Source organism: Myotis daubentonii, chromosome 1, assembly GCF_963259705.1.
Source record: "Myotis daubentonii chromosome 1, mMyoDau2.1, whole genome shotgun sequence".
Classification (NCBI taxonomy): domain Eukaryota; kingdom Metazoa; phylum Chordata; class Mammalia; order Chiroptera; family Vespertilionidae; genus Myotis; species Myotis daubentonii.
The window spans coordinates 144,046,807-144,063,426 of record NC_081840.1 but is presented as its reverse complement, the minus strand read 5'-3'; the positions used below and the strand labels follow the sequence as shown (position 1 = coordinate 144,063,426).

Sequence of the window (16,620 nt, the reverse complement as noted above, 5' to 3'; positions counted from 1 at the left end):
AAGAAATTGAAGCAGTCATCAAAAAGCTCCCAGCAAACAAAAGCCAGAGCCAGACGGCTTCACAGGGGAGTTTTACCAAATATTGAAGGAAGAGCTAAAACCTATCCTCCTCAGACTATTCCAAAAAATCAAGAGGAAGGAACACTTCCAAGCTTATTCTATGAAGACAGCATCACTCTCATACCAAACCAGGTAAAAACAAAACAAAGAAAGAGAATTACAGGCCAATACCCCTCATGAACATAGATGCCAAAATCCTCAACAAAATCTTAGCAAATGACATCCATCAGTACATCAGAATGATGACAAACCATGACCAAGTAGGATTTATCCCAGGGATGCAAGGGTGGTACAACATCCGCAAATCAATCAACGTGATACATCACACAAACAAATTGAGAGGGGAAAAAAAAACACACATGGTCATATCAATTGATGCAGAAAAAACCATTTGACAAAATCCAACAACCATTTTTGATAAAAACTCTCAGCAAGGTGGGAATAGAAGGGTCATTCCTCAACATAATAAAAGCCATATATGACAGGCCCACAGCCAACATCATACTCAATGGACAAAAACTAAAACCATTTCCCTTAAGAACAAGAAAAATACATGAATGCCCACTCTCACCACTCCTGTTAGAAATAGTACTGGAAGTACTAGCCATTGCAATTAGACAAGAAGAAGAAATAAAAGGCATTCAAATTGGAAAAGAAGAAATAAAACTGCCCTTATTCGCAGATAACATGATATTGTACATAAAAAACCCAAAAGACTCCATCAAAAAACTATTAGACTTGATAAATGAATTTGGCAATGTAGCAGGAAACAAAATTAATGCCAAGAAAATCTATGGCATTTCTATACACCAATAGTGAACTTACAAAAAGAGAGACTAAAAAAACAATCCCATTTATCATCACACCAAAAAAATTAAGATACTTAGTAATAAACTTAACTAAAGAGGTAAAAGACCTCTCCTCAGAAAACTACAGGACGTTGAAAAAAGAGATAGAGGAAGACATAAACAGATGGAGAAACAGACCATGGTCATGGATTAGTAGAATCAACATCATTAAAATGTCCATACTGCCCAAAGCAATCTAAAAATTCAATGCACTTCCCATTAAATTACCAATGGCATATTTCACAGATCTAGAACGTACTCTCCAAATATTCATCTGGATTTAAAAAGGCCCCGAATAGCTGCAGCCATCCTGAGAAAGAAGAAAAAAGTACTAAAGGTGGGATCTCAATACCAGATATCAAGCTGTATTACAAAGCCACTGTTCTCAAAACTGCCTGGTACTGGCACAAGAACAGACATACAGATCAATGGAATAGAATAGAGAGCCCAGAAATCAACCCAAAGAAATATGCTCAATTAATATTTGACAAAGGAGGCAAGAACATACAATGGAGTCAAGACAGTCTCTTCAATAAATGGTTTTGGCATAATTGGACAGATACATGCAAAAAAATGAAAGTAGACCACCAACTTACTCCATACACAAAAATAAACTCAAAATGGATAAAGGACTTAAATGGAAGATGGGAAACCATAAAAATACTAGAGGAATCCAAAGGCAACAAAATCTCAGACATATGCCGAAGCAATTTATTCACTGATACTGCTTCCAGGGCATTGGAAACTATAGAGAAAATAAACAAATGGGACTACATCAAAATAAAAAGCTTCTACATAGCAAAAGAAACCTTCAAGAAAACAACAAGAAAGCCCACCGCATGGGAGAACATATTTGCCAATGTTATCAGCAGTAAGGGTTTAAGCTCCAACATTTATAAGGAACTCCTACAACTTAACAAAAGGAAGATAAACAATCCAATCAAAACATGGGCTAAGGAACTAAATAGACACTTTCCAAAGAGGACATTCAGAAAGCCAAGAGACATATGAAAACATGCTCAAAGTCACTAATCATCTGAGAGATGCAAATCAAAACAACAATGAGGTATCATCTCACACCTCTCAGAATGGCTATCATCAACAAATAAGCAAACGGCAAGTGCTGGAGAGGATGTGGAGAAAAAGGAACACTCGTGCACTGCTGGTGGGAATGCAGACTGGTGCAGCCACTATGGAAGACAGTATGGAGTTTCCTCAAAAAGTTAAAAATGGAACTCCCATTTGACCCAGTGATCCCACTTCCAGAAATATATCCCAAGAAACCAGAAACACCAATCAGAAAGGATATATGCACCCCTATGTTCATAGCAGCACAATTTAGCATGGCAAAGATGTGGAAACAGCCTAGGTGCCCATCCGCAGATGAATGGATTAGAAAACTGTGGTACATCTACACAATAAAATACTATGCTGCTGTGAAAAAGGAGGAATTCTTACCATTTTCAACAGCATCAATGGAACTGGAGAACATTGTGCTTAGTGAAATAAGCCAGTCAATGAAAGAAAAATACCACATGATCTCACTCATTTATGGATAATAAAGAACATTATAAACTGCTGAACAAAAATAGATACAGAGGCAGAGCAGCATAGAACAAACTGTCAAACTACAGCAGGAAGGCCAAGGAGCATTGGAGGAGGGGGGGCAGAAGGGTGGCTAAGATATCAACCGAAGGACTTGTATGCATGCATATAAGCATATCCCATGGACAAAAGCCACTGGGATGTATGGGAGGCTGGGGGAATGTCAAGGGGCAGGGGGTAGGAGACATATGTAATACTCTTTGTAATACTTTAAGCAATAAAAAAAAACACAGTGAAATAAAAAAGAAATTAAAAGCAAAAAAAGTCACCCCAAAAAAGTGAAGCAAAAACTAAAAGATAGGAAATAAAAAAGAGACAATACATAATAACAATGCAATAAAGTAGAAAAATGCAAGAAGGTAAAGAAGAAGAGCAGGAGGCAGAGGCTGAGGAGAGGAGGAGGATGAGGGGGAGGAGGAAGAGAAGGAGGGGAAGGAAGAAGGAAGAAGAAGGAGGAGGAGGAAGAGAAGGAGGAGGGGAAGGAGGGAAGGAAAAAAGGAAGGAAGGAAGGAAGGAAGGAAGGAAGGAAGGAAGGAAGGGGGAAGGAGGAAGAAGAAGAAGGAGAAGGAAGTGGAGGAGGAGAAGGAGAGGAGGAGGAGAAAGAGGAGGAGGAGGAAGAGGAGGAAGAGGATAAAAACTCTCAGCAGGGTGGGAATATAAGGATCATACCTCAACATAATAAAGGCATATGTGACAAACCCACAGGCAACATCATACTTAATGGACAAAAACTAAAACCATTTCCCCTAAGAACAGGAACAAGACAGGGATGCCCACTCTCACCATCCTTTTCGACATAGTACTGGAAGTATTATCCATTGCAATTAGACAAGAAGAAGAAATAAAAGACACCCAAAATGGAAAAGAGGAAGTGAAACTGTCCTTATTCGCTGATGACATGATATTGTACATAAAAAAACCCTAAAGACTCCATCAAAAAACTGTTAGCCAGAAAAGGGGCCCCAAAGAGGCCCCAGATTGCGAAAGGGCACAGGCCGGCTGATGGACCCACCCGAGTGTACTAATTTTTGTGCACCAGGCCTCTAGTTGTATAATATTTTGATCATGACTTTTATTTTTTCCTAATAGTCTTGTTTTTCATCAATGACCTTGAAAATAAAATGATCCTCTAGTAAGAATCATTCTAAGAGCTCAACTCAGTGATGGGAGTGATGGAAACTAACATACTGAAAGGAGAAATTTGCCACCTTCCTTCCTGAAATCTAAAGAACAAGCTGTTATTACGGGAAGAAGGGAAAACACATATGCTGCCTGTATTCAGTGTTTCATTTGCAGTAAAATGAAATAAAGCATATTAAAGGGCAAAAAAATCCTGGTAAAATTGCCTGATTTGTTCTGATCTATATGCTATGTCGGGTCTTGAACATTCTCCAATCCTGTCTAGACGCTGTTCTTCTTCAAGGTGTTTTGCCCTATTTATTTGCATTTGTCTTCGCACTCTTAATCCTTCTTCTTTCCTCCACTCTGCTCTAGCTGTCATTTCTTCACATTTCTTTAGAAGTACTTTGAATTCTTCCTCCAGCTGAGCAGTATTATCTTCAGGGCTATGATTACTTGTTGAAGCTGCAAGAGGCTCCTCAGACTGCATGAATAAAAGAATAGAGTTTGGTTATGAAGATATGGACACCGGTCTGAAATTTTTTTTTAATTTAAGTTCTTCATAGTTTAACCACACGAAATTCTGAAACAAATCCAATAGCAATAAAATGTTATCTGCACTGTTCTAGAGTCTTAAAATGTGGGACCTTGAGTTACTCAGAATCAAGGCCAAAGTGAGAATGACCAGGAATCCCAAAAATACATTTACTATCCTTGTCTTTGCCACATAACGTCTGCACTTGCTTTTAGACTCTTTCTTTACTATGACTTTTCCATGTCTCTCCTCCACAAAATGACTATACATTGCCTCTTAGTAGAAAGTCCCATTCTTCTTTCCCCATCTTAACACCTCAGAATCTTTAAAAACATTTTAGGGATATCATATTGAAGTATTCAGGACTGATTCACCAAATGCCTCCAAAAATAGCACTTTCAAAATAGATTAATTAATGAATCTGATATATTTGGATTCTACTGCCATAAGTCTCTTACTGAACTACAAACTTTTGATGCTAATTTGAATTGCATTTCATGATGAGATGATTCCCTGGTTTACTTAGAAATTGCATCTCTCCCTGTGAAACTTTAGCAAGAGGAGCCCTGTATTTTTCAGAACCGATAAAATGAGGAGGGGCCTTGATTCAACAGTGCTATCTTGAAATTCTTTGTTACATCCCACAAAATAAGGGAACAGACTAAACCAAAACAACACCATCAATAACAACAAACTTGCTGGAATGTCAATGATAACCACTTGGGAAGAACTACTTTCCTTTCGATACAATGATTCTTTGGTAAGACATGGTGAGTGATGCCGAGTTCTTGAAGCACGTCTCCAGATTGTTTGGCACTTGTCCATGAAATAGGTGCTGGCCTGAGTGCTCGCGGGGTTGCGGTGAATAGGATATGGTGACTGTTGTGTGACCTCTATGTCTGGGTGCCATCTGACTTCGTCCCTAAGGGAGCTCACCCTGGGAACCCAGCCACCATGTTGTGAAGAACGAAGCAGCCCAGGCCACATGGTCAGTCCTCACACAGGAGTCCAGCTGACACTGCCCCAGTGAAGGTCCCAGCCAAAAGCCTTCTGCAACTGTCTAACCAGAGAGGGAACCAGCCTCAAGATGATTCCACTTCCCAGCTTCACGTCATACCAGCTGGTGGAAAGGAAATGAGGTGGCCTCACTGCAGATTTGTGAACAAAGTAAATGCTATTTTAAGATAGGAGGTTTGGAAATGGTTTATTAAACAGCAAGAAATAACTGGCACAGATACTGATAGAACAATGGAGTGCTGACACTAAGAAAGAAACACACACTCATGGGAATGCCTCTGAACAGGAGGTAGGTGGAACCTGACATAATGTAGTGAAGCGTGAAAATGAACACCAAGAGGGCCTCCAAGGAACACTGAGTGGAGCCCTCATGGCTCCTGAGGAGGCTCACAGCAAGGGCTTCTGGGCAAGTGCAAAAGTGACACTGAATGAAGATGAGAGAGATTCTCGCTAGGAAGCCGCTGAAATTGAAATCAATGAGAAAGATAAGCTAAGAAAGACAATTAACAATAAAAGAACCTGGATTTATGGCTTTCAAGTACCCACTTCCCATTCACAGCTGCTCCTTCATGTCCATTTGTCAAATAATTCGGAAGTAAAGAAATGGGTTTCTGGGCTAACATCAAATCCAGGAAAACACAGTCTAAGGATGAAGCCATGACATATGAAAGTCCTAAAGATCTCAGAAACATTAACGTGGTGCCTCAAATTCCGTCAAGGATTTTCAGAATGTAAGAATTTAAGGGCACTGCCCTACAACACCTCCAGGATGCCCCAGGTGAAGAGCTTATCTGAAAACAATTTGTAAGGTGGCTTTTCTAATGCCATGAACCCCAATAAAATTCACAGGAAACTCAAAGCTCCTAAGAGAATTGTAGTAGCACAAACCCTGCCTGCTAGCACCTGAAGGGAGACCAACACAGTACACAATAAAAAGAGGCCTGTGGATTTCAGATGTTCTACAGGGAGGAAGCAGACTGAGACAAGAGCTGTAAGCACAGGTCATTTCTTATGAAAAGGACAGAGCAAAGGCTCAGAGGGCACAGCCAAGGTCCACAGAGAAGCATTCCATGGTTAGGAAAAAGTTTTCCTTTCCTCAGTGAGGAAACAGACAACACTATGAAACCATTTTAAATCTCAGGGGAGAAACCAATGCAATGTCCTTTGGCACCATTTAAATACAAGGTCTCCTCTAGCTTACTTCAAGCTTGCTTGTATTTTATTGCACAATGTTTCTCCACAGAAAACAAACTGGCTGTAAAATTTTGAGATTTAATATTGAGACATTTATTTTTTCTTTTAATATTTTTTAATCCTGGCCCAAGTTTAGTTTTCCATTTATTTGTTTTAGGGAGAGTGAAAGAGAGAAGGAAAGAAACATCAATAGCCATGGAGAAGCCTGCAACCTGATCAAGGTATGTGTCCTTGATCAGAACCAAACCCCGTCTATCCACTGAGCCAAATCAGCTAGTGCTCAAATTGAGACACTTCTGAAGAGGAATGATGACAGTCCAGATTTTAATCTTCTCCTCCCCAGGCATTGAGTCTATGAAATATGAGTTAAACACAATGAAGAAAATGGCTAATTCAGCAGATCCTGTGACCAGGATTCCATGGAATGAAAGTGAAGTGGGAGGCCTATGGTTAAAGGTTAAAGGTTAAAGGTTTGAATGGAGAAAAAAGTAATGGGTATTATCCCATCATGTTACAGGGTCAGCAAAACATAAGCTGGCCACAGGTTTTATCAAGATTCAAAACATCTCCAAAAAACATTCCACTACACTGACTTTTTTATTATTAAACAAGTGATAATATGCAAGATGACTGGGAAAGAGTACTCATAAAATTTGATTTGGTACTGGCATAAGGACAGACTTTCCCATCCATGAAGTAGAAGGGAGAATTCCAACACCACCCTCACCTTTATGGCCAAGTGCTTTTGTCAAGTGTGCCAAATTAAATCAGATATGAGTAGTCTTTTTAACAATTTGTACTGAGACAACTTAATATCCACATGCAAATGAATAAAATTAGACCTGTACATCATACCACATATCAAAATTAACTCAAAATGTAAAAGCTATAACTATGAAATTCTTACAAGTAAACATATGTCTATATCTTCAAGACTGGATTTGAGTATTTTGTAGATGTGAAAGCAAAAAGACAAAAATCGATCAACTGATCTTCATCAAAATAAAAAGCTTCTGTGCTTTAAAAGACACCATCAGGAAAAAGAAAAGGTGAGCTACTGAATGGGAGAAATATTTGAAAATTCTTTGTCTAAGGGGTTTGTATCTCTAGAACTAAGACCTCTTAAAATGCAATAATAAAAGACAATCCACACCCTCCCCAGCACTTTGCATTTGTTGATTTGTTGATGATAGCCCTTGTGACAGGTGTGAGATGATTCCTCATTGTTGTTTTGAATTGCATTTCTCAGATGATTAGTGACTTTGAGCATGTAATAACATGTCTCTTGGCCTTCTGTGTGTCCTCTTTCTAAAAGTGTCTATTTAGGTCCTTTGCCCACATTTTGATTGGATTGTTCCTCTTCCTTTTGTTAAGTTGTGTGAGTTCCTTGTAACTTTTGGAGGTTAAACCCTTATCTGAAATAGGATTGCCGAAAATGTTCTCCACGGCAGGGGCATTCTTGTTTTTTTGTTGATGGTTTCTTTTGCTGTACAGAAGCTTTTTATTTTGATGTAGTCCCATTTGTTTATTTTCTCCTTAGTGTCCATTGTCCTGGGAGATGTATCGGTAAAGATATTACTACAACATATGTCTGATATTTTGCTGCCTATGGGTTCTTCTGAGATTTTAATGGTTTCCTGTCTTACATTTAAGTCCTTTAACCATTTTGAGTTTGTTTTTGTTTATGGTGTAAGCTGGTGATATAGTTTCATTTTTTGCATGTATCTGACCAAATGTCCCAGCACCATTTATTGAAGAGACTGCCTTGACTAAAAGGAACCCTCCTGCACTGCTGGTGGGAATGTAGACTGGTGCAGCCAATGTGGAAAACATTATGGAGTTGCCTCAAAAAGTTAAGATGGAACTCCTATTTACCCCAGGAATCCCACTTCTAGGAATATATCCCAATAAACCAGAAACACCAACCAGAAAGGATATATGCACTCCTATGTTCACAGCAGCACAATTTACAATAGCTAAGATTTAGAAACAGCCTAAGTGCTAATACGCAGATGAATGAATTGAAAATTGTGGTACATCTACACAATGGAAAACTACACTGCTATAAAAAGAAGGAACTTTTACCATTTGCAGCAGCATGGATGCAACTGGAGAGCATTATGCTAAGTGAAACAAGCCAGTCCGAGAATGATGACTATGATATGGTATCACTCAGATGTACAGTATAATGATCAACGTAAACTGATGCACGAAAATATATCCAAAAACAACTGGCAGGGTGGTGGGGTTAGAGATCAACCAAAGGATTTGTATGCATGCATATTAGCACAACCAACTGACAAAGACACTGGGGCTGTGGAGGTGGGCCCTCGAGGGGGGCGAGTAGCCAGGGGTAGGAACAGTCAATCTGGCAAAAAGGAGACATATGTAATACTTTAAACAAGTTAAAAAAAAGATAATCCAATTTAAAATGGGCAAAGAAATTGAGTAGACAGATATTCAAAGAAAATGTACAAATGGTTATTAGGCATGTTGAAAGATGGTCAACATCATTAGTCAATAGAAAATTGCAAATGAAAACCAACACTAAGATGCCACCTAATACCCACTGGGATGGCTACGGGATTGCCAAGGGCGGGGGTGAAAAAGGAGACATATGTAATACTCTTTGTAATACTTTAAGCAATAAAAAAATATATAAAAAAAGAAAATTGCAAATCAAAACCAACACTGAGATGCCACTTCATACCCACTGGGATGGCTACAATCAAAAGACAAGTAATGGCACATTGACAAGAATGTGGAGAAACTGGAACCCTCACACACTGTCAATGAAAATGCAAAATGGTGCAGCCTCCGTGGAAAACAGTCTGGAAATTTCCCGCAGGTTAAAGATATGCTCCAGCGATTCCATTTATAACTATATTCCAAGAGAATGAAAACATATGTGCACATAAAAAATTGGACATGAATGTTCATCGCAGTATTTTTAACAAACCAGAAGTGGAAATAACCCAAAGGTTCATCAAATGATGAGTAAATTTAAAAATATGTAATCACTTCATACGATGAAATGTTGTTCAGCAATAAACAGAAATGAAGTATTTGTGATACATGCTACAAGACAGCAGCACCTTGACAACATTCTGCTTCATAAAATGGCAGTCCTGAAGGAGCACATATTGTTTCATTCCACTGATAAAAATGTGCAGAATAGACAACTCTAGGGAGATTGAGAGGGCAGTAGTGGTTCTCCAGGGCTAGGAAGAGTGAGGAAGTGGAAGTTGGCACAGGGTGGTTGCTAAAGGGCACAGGTCTACTTTTTAGGGGGATGAAAATGTCCTCAACGTGATTGTGATGATGACTGTGTAACTCTTTGAATACAGAAAAAGCCACTGAATTGTACACTTTAAATGAGTGACCTGCATGGTATATTCATTATGTCTCAATCAAGCTGCTTCCACAAACTTTGTGATTTGGTGCTGGTGCCAGGCTTTAAGACATGGAGAGTTAACAGTAGGCCCTTCTTATGGAAAAGTGATAAAGAAAAATGCTGTCTTTTTCCCTGATGACAAGTCTTTAAAATAAACGGAAACATCTATATTTCATTGTTCAAAACATTGAATGATATCTATTTCCCCAAATTAGGTATTTTGGGGTCCCCAAACTGATTTATAATTACCTCCTGTATTAACCTGCTAGTCTGCATTCCCATTCCTGTTAGACTTGGTCTTAAATCTCTGGGGAAACTGAGGTCTTCATTCAAATTCCTTTTTGGCATGTTTAAGGGTTCCTGAAATCTGCAGAAATGTACAAAAGAAAAGTGTCAAATTCTTTCAGAGTAAATATTTAATAATTATTTAGACAGATATTATGTTCCTTCATATAAAATACACAAATCTACAAATTATGATCCTCTTATTTGTCCCAATCTAAATTTGTTTGAAAACATACCAGCTAAATTATAATCTTATATGAATAAGATGAAAAACAAGTCATGACATGTGTGATATAGAGTTAATATAGTAACTGTATAGAGCTCTTATAAGTAAGTAATTATTAATATTCATTTTACTATGTTAATATAAAACATGAACCTGTTATCAAATATCAACTAAAAACCAGAGATAAGTATCTAAGGTGAAGCAGAAAAGCATAATGATATGTGAATATTTTGGAAAGACACAAAATACCTTTTGGTACCTACTGACAGCAGTCTACGAGAAGGAAAGGAAAGTACCAACATCAACCAGATCATTCAAAGTACAAGGAGAAGCAGGAAAGAAAACTCTTTGAAGTCTGAGTGGAAGGGGAAATGGGGAAGGAGAAGGGCTTTAGAAGAAGTGAAGTCAGAGAGATAATGTGTAACAGTCTCCTCAAGTCTGCTTTAAGAAGAGATCTTTGCTAGCACAAAGTTAACAAAATGAAAGGGCTATGAAATAAAGTAGAGCAAGACAGTTAAGTGAGAGGAAAAGCACTGATGATGAGAATCAGAGAACAAACTTAAGAACTCAGCCAATAAACTGAAAGGAAGCCATGTGGGGCTTCCCAGGTATGGGAAAAATGCTGTTGTGTTTCTATGAGAGGTAAAAACAGGATTACCCAACTTCTTCTTTAGGTCATACGGACATTTTTGTATGTAAGATATCTTTTATAACTAAACAAAGACAGAAAGATAAGCCGAACCAAGATATTAGCCTATTTGTATGCTGATTGGACGCACACTAGGAAAAGAAGATCAGCAGACAGAGAAGATATTTTGCAGAAATAAACATTCAAGCTAGACGTGGAACTTGCAGGTGACAGGATATGCAAAAGGCATCCTCATTATGGTTTTAGAATCATTCAAGTGTAAGTATAATATCATAGCCCTCAAAACAGTTTCACATTGTGCTGTGAGTTTCTGCAGACAATTTTTAAGTAGGATAATTTGTTTAATTATGAAAATTACAGATAGGAAATAAACTTTTATTTTGGTTTTAATAAAGTAAGTGACTGATGAATCTTAATTCATGGTAGAAATGATCTGAGCTATAATTTTACCTGGCCATTGATTTTTCTAGATCACTCTTTTGCTTCATTACTTCATGCAAGCTCTGTTGCAGAGACATGGTTAAATCAATGTACTTCTTGGATGCTTCCTTTTCATGATGACACTTTGAAAAAAATTTAAAGAAAATTATTTGTGGGAATCTAGAGATTTGCCTTTCTTTCCTAAAAGTGTGATTTCTCCTGGGTTCATGAATAATATGTGTGGACAAGTTTATGAAATGTAGTAGAGGGGTTTATAAACTAGATGCCAATCAGTACAGATTTTAAGAAAAATGACTTCTTACAGCAGCTTAAATTGACTTTACATTTCCACCAAATTCTTTCTGGAACTAAAATTGCCAAAATTTGTTCAAACAGAGGTTTTGAGATATAAAATAGTAAGTGCTAAAATACTTTTTAAGGCTACATTGACCTTTTAGTTTCAAAAGGTGCCCTAGATACATTTTCATCAATAGGTCAAGATATTCTAGGTTGTATTAAACCACAGCTTACTAAGGTCATCTTTGAAAAATTCCCATGCAGTTCCCATTACCTTATGATGATAATCTGACTTTGAATGAGATAAAGACTCTCATTCTCTATAAGTTTTCTTCCATAGGTTTCAGTTTCTCCTTTTCTATTAAACACTTTTCTCTTTAAATAAAGCGTCTTCTCTATATTATATAGTAAACATAACTTCTACTTGATTTGTGTAGCTTTTTCTATCGTCCTATTGTCCCCTTCCATTAAACTCTAACATTTTTACTACAAGGTCTCATCTGCATATATTCATATTTTAACCACTCATTCTTTTCTTTTGTATGAGAATCATAATTTCAATCCTATAATTGCACTAAAAAATGTTGAGGATCATCTTTTTTAGTCCTTTAATGCTTTACTTCTCAGCAGAAACTGATAACAATGACCACCACATCCACTCTCTCCATTAGGTTCTCCGTCCACAGTGCATTTCTAAACAGTGACCATGATGTCCAGTCCTCGACGCTTTCAATTCCATTTTTATTTATCTTTATCTTTATTTTTGCTTGTTTTGAGGGATATGAAGTGGTATCATGGTTATTTGCCTATATTTCTTCACCTGTTGAAGGCCATGTACTAGAACTACATTGCAGTTGAATATTTAAGGTAATAACTAAAATCTGATGTTTTGAATATTTAAGTTAAAGATATGGCTAGAGATTATATACTTGTCATATGAACATATGTATATAATCAATACAACAGAAATTATGAGGACTTTCTAAAAGACAGGAAGATAATAGCATCAACCTAAGAATCCCTAAAATGCAGAAAGCTGATAAGATCAAAACTGATAATATCAAATTCAGACAGATGTAGAAGAGGAATACTACACAAAAAGGAATTAGGGGAGCTCCAGTCTAGCAGCAGATACAGACAGTGTTAATCTAAGAGGATCCTTTTTAACCTTTTATTATAGAGATTATCTAACCAGAAGCAGAAGAAGATAGAATATTGTGTTGATCCTCCATAGTTCGTCATCCAGGTTCACAATTTTCTTTTTTTTTTTTCCTATATCACTTCTCTTTTTTTTCTTTCTTTCCATCCACATGTATCCCTTCTATGGTCTCTTCCATTGCCACACAATCCCTCCCATTACAGAAATTACCACAGTGTTGTCAATGTTCATGGGTTTTCTCTATTATTTTTTTCTTTTTCACTCCACCCCTACACCACACCCCAACAGCATCAACACTACCAACAGACAAGTACCATATGATTTAACTCAGATGTGGCATTTAATGAGCAACCAAGAAAAATAGACACAGAATTATAGAGATCAGTCTATTTCTTTTTAAAAATCCTATCAGAGATCCATAAACCTCAGCAGGTCAAACCAGGATCCCTAATTAATATTTCAGCCTTGACCCCTGTACTAAGGTCACCTGTACTTTATATTTCTTTCTCTCTTCTTGCTTCCATAGACAATATCCTTAGCCACATACTCATAATCCATGAGCGATACGGATCACCTTTGTAGATAGCTGATCTGGTACATTTTATGTTGGTTCTTATTGGTGCAACTTTGAGTGTATGACTGTTATGTTCTTAATTTGGGGGCGCCTTTACCCTTAGGATGTTGACCAACATTCTGTGTCTTGTTTTTCTCTTATAATGCAAATGTTTTTTACAAGCAATAGATTATCAATTATTGGCCTTTAAAAAATAATAATAGTTTCCTATTCCATAGAGACCTGACCTATGGAAGTCTCCTGAACTTCTTTTCACTGGCTTACTCAACTATATTCTTTGAAGTCTTGAAAAATCTAGAGCTACCTTCTTGCTAATTTTGACTCCTCACCTCATCCCTGTGTTGTTCAAATATGTAGGTTTGAATCCCAAGACCACCAGTGATATAAAAGCATTTAATTTTATCCTAACAATAGTTAAGCTGAAATATTTTCAATGTACACAAAGACAGGCACCCTCATATCAAATAATAGCCTCCACAGACTAATTATACTCAGAAAGACAAGTTTCTCCTTCATGAAGAAATCAAAACCATGTGAAATTAGGGGCTAACTTTTTCTCACAGACTAGATGACAAGTGCTGGAAAAAAATGAGTTCAGTGAGAGTTCAAACAGTGAGAGTACATTTCATGGAAAAGGAGAGGTTGAGAACCAGGTCTGAATAGATGAAGCATTAGGCCAGGGAACAGAAACTGAAAAGACAGCCTAGACAGCAAGAGTAAAGGTGGAGAGTTGCTGAAATCAGTCCAGTTATCTCCCAGGGTTAAAATCCAATGGACAGGATGGGAAAACCTACGTTCCACAATGACTTGTGCACTCATGATCATAGTACAATTATTAATAGCCAAAACGTGAAAGCGACACAAAGGTCCCTCAACTGATGAATGGATAAATGGTTGAGCAGCACAATGAAATATAGTTCAGCAATAAAAATAAATGAATAAAATATTTATATCTGTTATAATGTCAATGAACCTTTAAAATGTGACATCAAATGAAAAATGCCAATCACAAAGAACTGCAATTTGTGTGATTACATATATATATATATATATATATATATATATATATATATATATGTATGTATATGTATATACACATATACATACATATATATACATATATATATATATATATATATATATATATGTATGTATGTATATTATTCAGAATAAGCAAATCAATGGAGACAGAAATTAGGTTGATTGCTGCCCGGTGCAGGGCAAGACGATAAGCTGGTAGCAACTGCTAAGTGGTGTGTAGTTGGTGTTTGGAGTGATAAACATATTCTATAATTGATTGAGGTGACAGATGCACAAATTTATGTTTTAAAATATTAAATCGTACAATGGATATTTGCAAATTATATCTGGCTCTCTGAATTGTATCGATACAGTTTTTTTTTAATAACATTAGGAGCTCTAGATTTAATGTGCTTAATTGTCTGTTGTGGTTATACATATTACAATGATCTGAATATTTCCATGCTTTCATTTCTAAGTGAGTGAGAATGAAGGCTATGCCTACTTCAATTGGTTACTATAATGACCTTCCTGTACGACTTATTCTGAAATCTATGGAATATGGGTTCACCAAAGTGAAGATAAGACATAAAACAATTTTCTGGAACATTAAAGTTAACACTAATTTCTTATTTGATCTGGCTGCCTCATCATGATAATGGAAATATCACTGAAAATACTGTGTTGTAAGGGAAGGAAAGCCTTTTGCCCACTATGAAGAATGATGCATAACTGTCAAAATTCCTAAGGGCAGATATAATAAGAAAAAACATAAATTACAAATGGCAGAATAAAAGCCATGTTTTAAGAAATAAGTGCACTATAAAGATAATGAAATTATAATAAATTAATCACAATAAAATACAAAAGAAAGCTGCCCATGAAAAGTCATATCCTAAAACACTTTATATTATTTAACCAGCTATAGAGTAACGATGACATGTTCAATTTCATACATACTTGACTACTGATTTCATCTAATTCCTTCTGCAACTCTTGTATTTTATATTGTGAACGCATGTGACGATGTGATTCAATCTTCAGTGAAGCATCCGTCATAAATAGTCTTCTTTGGGAATCAGCCAGTTCTCCTTGATGTTGTCTCAGTGTTCTTTGGGTATCATCCAGTTCTCCTTGAAGTTGTCTCAGTTTTCTTTGGGTATCAGCCAGTTCTCCTTGAAGTTGTCTCACGACTGCCTAGTAAGTAAGATATTTCTCTTACTGATTTTATAAATCACATCATTATTAAATTGTGTTAATGATAGATAAATTCACATGCGGGATTGGGCAAAAGAAGGTTTACAGTTGTGAGTAGGTTACTTACTACTTATAATATTACTCTCCATACTACACAACTAGAAAGCTACTTTTGGCCCACACTGGATATATTTTGTTAGAGTCATATATTATTAACATAAAATGTAACTTTAAAAGTATCATTACCAGACTCAATTCACCTTCTTTTCCTCATATGGACATGCACCTGTTTGCTTACTCAGGTAAAAGTCACAGAAAATGTAATCCTCCTGCCTAATCAGTATTAGGTACTTAGACAGCTGACTCAGCCACACTCTCAATCCCTCCTCCTCCCCTCATGAATCTCAACGCTTTACAATCTACTGACATCACAAAGAAAAATGGGTATGTAAGTGGATCAAGTGGTAGTGAATTCACTATTATGAAACATTTTCTCTTTTTATTTCTTTTTTTAACCATAGGTTTCTATTAATGTCAGAGCTCCTGGAATATTCAATTCACTGCTCAAATCCTTCCAATAGGTTCCTATCTTCAAAGAAAAGTGAAGCCATTCCGAGGGTCTTCAAGGTCTTAGGTAACCTGGCCTTGACCTCCCTCCCTGCTACACATAAATCCCTCCACCCCTCAGTAGACTGAAATAGAGATCCAATGTCAAATTAGTAAATCACAGAGAGCTACAATGCTTTCTGTCTTGAACAAACAGCACAAAATGATAGTAATTAGGCCTTAACATGAGAAATATGAGCAAATTATTTGTAAATATATTCAAATAAAATTGTAAATAGTATTTGAAAGTCTAAATCAGGTATACATTTGCTAAAACTCACATTTGTCCCAAATTATGATTGAATGAAAATTAGATACCTTTAAAAGATCAAGAGGTCACATGAACATATTATTGAGACTACATATTTCCAAATTTCATTCAAATTGGCATGAATAAAACTAACACTATATCAAC

General features: G+C 36.7%; 1 protein-coding gene across 1 annotated transcript in view; it reads right to left on the bottom strand.

Annotated features, from left to right (window-relative positions):
• Positions 1-3,828: 3,828 nt before the first annotated feature.
• The window catches only part of LOC132236031 (ankyrin repeat domain-containing protein 26-like), an 82,271-nt gene continuing 69,479 nt past the window's right edge, over positions 3,829-16,620 (bottom strand). The window contains exons 22-25 of the mRNA XM_059699418.1: positions 15,363-15,599; positions 11,383-11,495; positions 10,022-10,139; positions 3,829-4,116 (exon numbers count right to left, since the gene is read on the bottom strand). Of these exons, the coding sequence (XP_059555401.1) occupies positions 3,829-4,116; positions 10,022-10,139; positions 11,383-11,495; positions 15,363-15,599 (756 nt within the window). The remainder of the gene's footprint in view (positions 4,117-10,021; positions 10,140-11,382; positions 11,496-15,362; positions 15,600-16,620) is intronic.